The sequence below is a fragment of the Zosterops lateralis genome (genome assembly GCF_965231275.1).
Source record: "Zosterops lateralis genome assembly, chromosome: 1".
Lineage (NCBI taxonomy): Eukaryota > Metazoa > Chordata > Aves > Passeriformes > Zosteropidae > Zosterops > Zosterops lateralis.
The window spans coordinates 22,520,106-22,528,719 of NC_139762.1; the positions used below are offsets into that span (position 1 = coordinate 22,520,106).

The 8,614-nt window shown below is 46.7% G+C and overlaps 2 protein-coding genes across 2 annotated transcripts in view; one reads left to right on the forward strand and one right to left on the reverse strand.

Moving 5' to 3' along the window:
• NMT2 (N-myristoyltransferase 2) overlaps positions 1 to 3,522 on the forward strand; it is a 34,187-nt gene extending 30,665 nt beyond the window's left edge. Inside the window, exon 12 of the mRNA XM_083869469.1 lies at positions 163 to 3,522. Coding sequence (XP_083725595.1) covers positions 163 to 183 — 21 coding nt within the window. The 3' untranslated portion in view covers positions 184 to 3,522. The remainder of the gene's footprint in view (positions 1 to 162) is intronic.
• Positions 3,523 to 3,636: 114 nt separating this feature from the next.
• Positions 3,637 to 7,547, reverse strand: RPP38 (ribonuclease P/MRP subunit p38). The gene is made up of 2 exons (XM_083875858.1): positions 7,433 to 7,547; positions 3,637 to 5,504 (listed from the first exon to the last, which is right to left on the reverse strand). Exon 2 carries the CDS (start codon positions 5,475 to 5,477, stop codon positions 4,629 to 4,631), a length of 849 nt encoding a protein of 282 aa, XP_083731984.1. The 5' UTR covers positions 5,478 to 5,504; positions 7,433 to 7,547; the 3' UTR covers positions 3,637 to 4,628.
• Positions 7,548 to 8,614: the final 1,067 nt, after the last annotated feature.

The following is an 8,614-nucleotide window of genomic DNA, read 5'->3' on the forward strand; positions in this document are numbered from 1 at the left end:
TGTAATGGTACATTAATCTACACTGGCCAAAAATGGGCAGAAGTTTAAAAAATAATGTAATTGGCCCTGTTTATGATCCATAGTTGAGATGCAGAAGACTCTTGATACTTAAATTTACTGCCATACTGGAACTAAAACACTGTATTTTTCTTCTTCCTTTAGGTTGGTCTTGTATTACAATGAGAACGCTTATGTTTCTAGAACTCTTGAGGTCATCGTTTGAGTTAATTTGATCTCCATAAATAACTCTTGAAATGGTATTCTTCAAGAGGAGTAAAAGCACAACATCAGTGATACTGAAATAGTCCATTAAATCTGATCAATGAAGACATCCACATGTGACCAAATTTATGCATTTTCACATAGATCAGACAGTCCATGAAACTCTTCTATTGTCCATGAAAAGAATAAAAAGCACATTCATTGAAGTTTCAAAGCTTAGCTTGCACCTGGATGAGAAGAAGGTATTTTTTTCCACTCTGTAGAAAAGACTGTTTTGTACAAACTGAACTTCAGTGGTGGAATAGGGTACAAAAATATTTGCTATTATGTGGATGAACTGCTGCATTTCTATTTATTAAGTGGTGATGTATGTATGTCAGTGTAACAGAATGAAGGATACAAACTGGAGTATCTTTGCTTATTTACTTAACATGGATATCATCATTTGGGGGAAAATCACGAAGTACGATACGTTTGTAGCTCTATGAAAGTCCTGGATGTTTTTGTAACTGGAGCAGTATGACAATGTACTGGTTTAACTAGTGCATTTGTTTCTCCATAAGCAACGCTGCCAAATCAATAAAAAATACAAATTTGTACTTTGATCTTCAATAGATCAGTGGATTGATTTAACAGTATCGCACTGTTCAGTGCAGGTGTTATCTGTTGCCAGAATGATAATACATTACTGTACTTAATTTACAGTTGTGGCACAATACCTTAGTTTTTCCTCAGTAGAATAACATCAGCCTGTGTGTAAAACTAAGAATTTTAGTAGTGCTATCAGGATATTTATAGTTTGAATGTTTTCAACGCTTCTGCGAAATTGCACATATTCCTTTGTCTACTTTGATTTCCTATGAAGTCTGTAATTCTAATGAAAAGTACCTTGTGTAAATATGTATTCATAAATTGTTCCTGGTAATGTTTTTATCCTGACTTTGGAACAAGAAGTTTTGCTATATATGTGGCTGGTAAGCAGAAGAGAAATGCTCTGCCCTCAGTCCTTGGAAGTGTTTGTACTGCACTTCCTGAAATGTAGGAGGGCTGATCTTTGTCCTTGGGTGGAGCCATTTTAATTCCCTCATGAATGCTCGGCAATGGGAGTGGCTTCTGAAGCACTTTATATGCATTCCAGCATAGCGTCATAGCTAGAGATGATAGCAGTTCTTTCAGCTCATGGATGCTGCAGAATCGTGAGCACTGAGAAAATCTGTGTTAAGAAACTGTTCTAGCTGAAAGTGCCAAATTGTGGTAGTGAAGCCTCTGTGCTGTGAGCATCTTTTGAATGTGACTTGAATATCTCATGAATTGCAAATGTCTAACTTTCCTTTTAAACATGCCTGTAATTCTGACAGCAGATTTTGCTGAAAGTTTAATTCTGTACATGAAGATAAATTTGTCCTTCAAAACTGTTAGCCCTACCCACCACCTTGTAGCAGTGGGGTTTTTCTTTCTTCCCGCTCCTTTTCCACTGTATGAATGGTTTGTGGTTTGGTTTCTTTTTCTTGTTGAATTGTGGTGGGAGGATTCTGCCCTAAAAACAGTGATAAATACTTTCCCTTACTGCATTATAGCTGATTAAAGCATTCAACCTCCTTCAAACAAAGGAAGGGACTGAACGTGGTTTGTTTGACCCTTGGTTGTGCACCAGCTCGGGACCTCATGAATTTGAAAGGACTTCAAAGGAGATCAATGGTGCAGTTGGGCTTTACATCTCTGGCAACTCTTGATACCTCTCTGCTAGTAGCAGTCAAAACAGGTGGTGCAGAGACAGCTTGGACTCTGTGTGAGGCCTGAGCAGAATTAAGGGCCTGAAAATGTAATTGATGGTAGTGATACCTGAGGTAACAAGAAGGATTTAATCTTGAGCCCATCAAAGACTTAAGTTTTTAACTCCTAAAAGGCAAGAAGGTGCCTCCTTGGCAGAGCATTCTCATGGAGCACTTGGGGATGAGGTTCACTGAGGAGCTCAGTGTGTTCTGCTTCAGCTCTTAAAGGGAGAGCCTCAGCAGTCCTTGCTCAGGGCTCCTGAGGTGAGGTGGGACAGCAGGGCACAGCTCTGTCCTCATGGCTAACATACTTCCTTGCTGAGACAGCCCACGTGATCACAGCCTAGGTGAAGGATATGTTCATGTTCTCTGCCTTCCTTCCCATCAAAACATTGCAAGTGGAAGAAATGTTAGGCAGATGATTTTTCTCCTCTGAAATCAGAAGGCAGATCCTCCCAAGTATTGTCCTTTGTAAAACTGAGGCCATGATGGGACCATGTCCAGGTAGAAGACAGACTTGAATGTGGGTTTCCTGCAGCCTGGCTTCTGCCTAAATGTTCAGGTTAGGGCACATAAAGGAAGTAGTGTGGCCAGTTTTGTGCTCTCTTCTAGCAAGATAGTGCCATTTGCTTCTGAATCCAAGAGATAAACTTCTGTCCTGTCTGGCTCACTCTGCATGTTCATTGAGGGGCTGGAGGCAGAGACATGCTCCTGTAGAAGATGTAGAAGCAGCACAGTAGCTGAGATAGAAAATTTATCAACCAGAGAATGAGGGAAGCAGGCATCTAAGCCCAAATGTTAGGCAGCTTTTGGAGAGTTCTGTTCATGGACTTGTGTGTGTTAACCATGGCCTCTTCTGTCCCTGCTGAGTGCTCTTCACCTGTAGTGTTTTGCTGAAGTATCACAGCATCAAGAGGACTTGAATCTTGAAGGTGTCCAAGCCAGCACCCACACAATAAGACAGTTACTCTGGAGGTAAAAATTGTGGCAACTCACTTTGCTTTCCTAAGCAAGTACTAAACAAAAGGTGAATATCTGTGTGGGGCCACTGTCAGGAGCTCAATAGGAGAGACCCTTCTCTTGTTTCCAAGGTTGAACCTGTGTGCATTAGTCCTGCTATGAAGGTAAGACTCCTCAGAACCTTATAGGTGTTTGCGAAGGATTGGCAGATGTAAAGCTTGCTCCACCACCTTTCCCACCTGGCTTTTTAAACATCTTTCTTTCCCAAAGTAACTTCCTATCTGCAGAGGGAACCCAAATCCCTGAAGACAGAAATAGACCTGGGCAGGCAGTGAAGTGCTTGAAAGATGATTGCTCTGCTTATATTCTTTACCAAAGCTAATCCTTACGCTCTGTGTAAATGCTGTGACTTACACTATGGTTAGCCAGCCTGGGAATGAAACACTCTAGTGCTAGCATGCCTTCAAAGTTTTATGCACCCAAAAAGCCAGAAAAAAAGGACATGTATAAAGGACTATGAAGCAAGGCAAAGAAATCTCACCTCTTCTTGCACCCTCAGACACGGACAAAAATTGTTGCTTTAAATGCTTTGTTTGAACGTCAGGGAGCATCATGACTACACAATCACTGCTCATTGCTACTACCTGCCTTCATAGTTAGTATCATGAACTAAAGTAATTTCTAAATAAATTCAAAATACAGATGAGCTGTTAGATGGCAGTAGAAGTCTGGATTAACAGATCTCTGAAAAACATCTGTAAATTTTAAGGAGCAACAGAAGTTACCAGTTAAGGTATTTTATGCTTTCTTCTACAAGTAAATTCCTAGGCTGTTGATTGCCTGAATTGCAGTGCTATTTCCCTTCCGACCAACAACCCAACTCCCTCATTAGGAAATTGTTCATAGACCCCAGTAAAATTAAAGGAAACTCAGAAGTTACATGATATGTTTTCAATCTTATAGCAGTTAATAGTTCTCATCTACTTTATATAAGTATATGGCTTATGTCAATTTCCTGGGAAATAATTTTAGACTTCATTTAGAAGTATTTTTTTAAATACTGCAGTAGTAGTAGTTTGGTCTGTATTTGGAAATAGCTTTTCCTTCAGCATACCATGCACCAGGTAACAGATGGAACCCAAGTCTGCATACATTTGTGACCAAAACAAGTTGTTCAGCAGAACAAATAATGAGAGTTCAAAAGGGAAATCTGCCTGTGCTGTTTACTTGAACCCAGCTTTAAAAGACTTATACTGGCATGGACCTTTGTTTAAATAAACTTTCACTTTTGGTATTTATTTGTTTGAGTAATTATACTTAAATCTCTTGCTTAAAGCATGTTCATCTGTGTAAAAATACAAAATTCAGTTAATGCTTTGTATTAATTCCAGAGAAGTATAAATTATGTCTTAAAATTACTTGGGCACATTCATTACCAGCTTTAACTCTGATCTCCAGCTGCAAATGAAAATACTTAATCTTTACTAGACTAACACACAAATCTGAGCAATATTCTTTATTACAGCAGGAAGTACCTCAGCCAAATGCAACATAAAGTTCACCTTGTATTGAAGAGCTTTACACTGTAAAGCCTAAAAGAATCGTTCAGTTAGAACTGTACTCCATCCTGTGTTTAAACAATCTGTTTAATAGAAAGAACCAAACTAAAATCAGTTATGTGGAGAAAGCTTTTCTCTTTTTGCGAGGTGGTTTCTTTATCTTATTGGGATTTGGGACAAGTTTCTTGATTTTCAAAGGCTGCAAAATTACATTTGAAAGATCAGGCTGATTGCTTTCCCTGTGCTTCCGCTTCTGACTTGTGAGCTTATCCCCCAGCACCTCTGCAAGTTCTTCGGGTTCCAGATTTTCTGAAGAATCTGTATCTGCATAAGCCATGGATTCTTCAGTTCTGTACTGAAACCAAGGCACTTCCAAAGCTGGTATCTTTGGAGTTATTGCTGCAATTGCTTCAGTGAATTTGTCGCACGGCTTTTTGAATCCGAGTGCCAGAACGGACGTTAAGCCAAGAAGGGGCGCGATGGTCTCGCTGAGCCGTGGCACCTGCCCCGCCGGCGTGGCGCGGCTCGCGCTCAGCTCGATCAGGTGCGACGTGATCATGGCAGGTTTGGCAGACTTGCACACCAGCAAGAGAAGAAGTTCATTTTTTTCCAATGCTTTTGTAACTTCATTAACTCCAATAGCAAGCTGTCTTCTGATAAATATGTCGGTCCATCCTGGTTTTTGTTGGTGGCTTTCTGTTTCCTCTTTAGGGGGTTCATTGCTGCCAGCATCACACTTTCTTTCTGTTTGCTTTTTCGTAAGGGAACGTTTTTTCTTTCTTGGACTCTCGATCTTTTTAAGTCCAATATGTTTAATCCTTTCTTCTAAGGTCTCTAGTATAAAATGCATATCTTCTCCATCTATGGTTTTCCACTGGAAAACAAAAGGGTTATCTAGACTTGTTTTTACAGTGGTTTTCTTTGCTTTCCGAAGTGTTGCTGTCCCTTGCTGAACCACAGACATCCTGAGGTGGTTCTGTGTTTTGTCACCCTAAGGAAGAAAGAGCAAGACATTAGTTCAAACTGTGTGCTATGGGCAATGTTACCAGAAGCTTCTTCTAGGAATGCAGAAGAGAAACAGTACGGCAGTGATACTGGCATCTATCAGCCTCCTCACATTGGCACCAATCTTCCACACACCTTCCACAGAGCAGGTGTGGAGCTCCTTTTTTTTTTTTTTTTTTTTTTATAAATAAAAAAAGCTGGACAGGACAGTAAGACAACAGCACTGACAACAGACCCTTCTAAAGCTGAACAAAAGCAGCTGAAGGTATTACAGATGTAAAAAAGCCACAAGCACAACCAAACAACAACCCATCCCCAGAATCACAGGTTGAAGGACCATTCCATCTTCACTGTTGCACAGCTGCAGTGCCCCCTCTGACGTGCGACGGAAAAAAAAAGGCAAAAGCTGGATCACAACATGAAACAAGGTCCTGAAATTATTTAGGATTTTCAGAAATACGTCTTTTCAGTCTTTCATCCATGCCTTTGTGTTTTTCTGTATTTGGAAGGTATGATAGAAATTTGCAGACTCTTTAACAAAGTTATGCTTTTGGGGAAGGAAGGCGATCCCCTACAGGCCTCCAAAAGTTCAAAAGGGGTCTTTTGTGTCACCTGGACAATGCCTTCTGGGATGAGAAAAACTAAACAGGAGCAGAGAAAGTGTAATTATTCTTGCTCTGATTGATCTAGTCCAGAGTAGCCGTGAAGACATGAGGTCAAGCCTGATGACAGTCCCTGATAAATTGCAAAGCCCCCATGCTCCTGCTTGGGAACTAGTAAATACCTTCATTGCAAGTTTACAGAATAAGCACAGCTCAGGTTTCTGATCAGGGGAAACATGACATGGCTCCCTCCTAGGTTTGCTTCCTAGTTACCCAAGAAGGCATACAGATTGCATTTATGTACATCTCATGAACATCTAAAGGCTGCCACCCAAAAGATACCTTTTTGTCATACCAGTTCTCCGTGTACTGCTAGTGAGCTGCCTTGATAAAAAAGACAAATACCATCTTCACCCCAGTGTACTGCCACCAAGCAACATCTGGATAGATTTTCATTCAGTTAAACTCTTTTCTGAAGGACAGCAGGAGAAAGATGCACATGATGTGATTCTGGGGGCGGTCCACAAGTTGCACTGGAAAAGCCAGGAGTTGGATTTGATGATCCTTGTGAATTCTGTCCAACTCAGGATAGTCTATACTCTGTGATTCCATCTTGAACAGAGTTGTATCAATGCAATGTGAACTGTTATCCAAAATGAAAGTCAAAACCAGTGAAGGAGTTTTCAGGGAACAGTAAAACTGAGAATTCCAAAATACAAAAAATCACCATGGCACTCTTGAGTACTCTCAGAATAATCTATGAAATACCCTAGGCTACTTCAGCAATGGTCCATCCAACCCACTTATCTGCATCCAAGAGTGGAAACTGGAGAAACCATCTGGGGAGGAGAGAGCTGGCATTCCCCTCAGCTCCCAAGCACCCAGAATGGTTCCAGCTGCGGTGTAAGAATAAAGATGTGCCACTTTAGCGTATTAATCCTTTATGGACCTATCATTCATGCAGTTATCTAATCCCTTTTGCTTACCACCACAGTGACAACCAAAAAGTGAACACAACTAAAAAATGGAAATGACCACAAGAATGCTTAAGTGTGACCGAGTTAGAATGGAAGCTTGTGATTGTTTTTAAAAACGAGCTCTAGGTTATCGCTTTTAAAAGCTTTCAATTAGGGATGCTCGGATGACCTTTGACAAGCAAAATCAGCAAGTCATGTACGAGAAAACATGGAACACGTTCACAGTTCAAAGATTACATTTTTCTTTTCAAAATGGGCACTCCTGAGGAAAAGAAGCGTGCGGCAATAAGGAAACAGCAATGAGTGAAAAAACGAACACTAAACATCATTCCCACCTCGCACCACCGTCGCTTCCGGCGGAAGGGAGACCGGGGAAACGCCGCCCTCGTGCACCTCCACCAGGAGCCCCGAACGGCCGCCTCCGCTCCGGAGCGCCCCGCGGGCTCCTCAGCGCCTGCCAACGGGGAAACGCGGGCTGAGCGCGGCCCCAGCACAACGCGCTGCGGTGTTCGCCAGGGCCCTGTGCAGGGGCACCGCCGGGACCGCAGCGCCTTCTCCCCGCATCGCGGGCCGCCGCCCCACCCACCGAGCACTGCGGGCCGGGCCCGGACAGCCCCGAGAGCGGATCGGCCCCTGGCTGCCCCACCGCGGGGCCCGGGCCGCAGCTCCCCGCGCCCGCCCGCGCAAACCCGGCCCTACCTCGGCCGGCCCGCGCTCCAGAAACGCGCCGAGAGACGTGGCCCCGCTCCGCCCCCGGCCCCGCTCCGCCCCGGCCCCGCTCCGCCCCGGCCCCGCTCCGCCCCCGGCCCCGCTCCGCCCCGGCCCCGGGCCCGCTCCGCCCCCGGGCCCGCCCCCGGGCCCGCTCCGGCCCCGGCCCCGCTCCGCCCCGGCCCCGCTCCGCTCCGCCCCCGGGCCCGCCCCCGGGCCCGCCCCCGGGCCCGCCCCCGGGCCCGCCCCCGGGCCCGCCCCCGGGCCCGCCCCCGGGCCCGCCCCCGGGCCCGCCCCCGGGCCCGCCCCCGGGCCCGCCCCCGGGCCCGCCCCCGGGCCCGCCCCCGGGCCCGCCCCCGGGCCCGCCCCCGGGCCCGCCCCCGGGCCCGCCCCCGGGCCCGCTCTGCACCTGGCCGCGGCGGGGCGGTGTCCGGAGCGGGCCGAGCCGGAGCGGGGCGGGCGCTGAGGGCCCGGAGGGGGCGGTCCCGCTGAGGCGACGGGCGGGCCGTACCCGAACAGGTCCCGCTGAGGGCCCGGAGGGGTCGGGCCGTACCCGGGCGGGTCCCGCTGAGGGCCCGGAGGGGTCGGGCCGTACCCGGGCGGGTCCCGCTGAGGGCCCGGAGGGGGCGGGGCGCTTCTCGGGCGGTCCCGCTGAGGCGCCGGGCGGGCCGTACCCGGACAGGTCCCGCTGAGGGCCCGGAGGGGGCGGGCCGTACCCGGGCCGCCATCGGGGCTGCATCGCGAAGCGGCCGCAGCGTTCGGGCTTCAGCGCTCCCGAAAACTGCGCCCCGGCGACGGCAGAGCTGCTC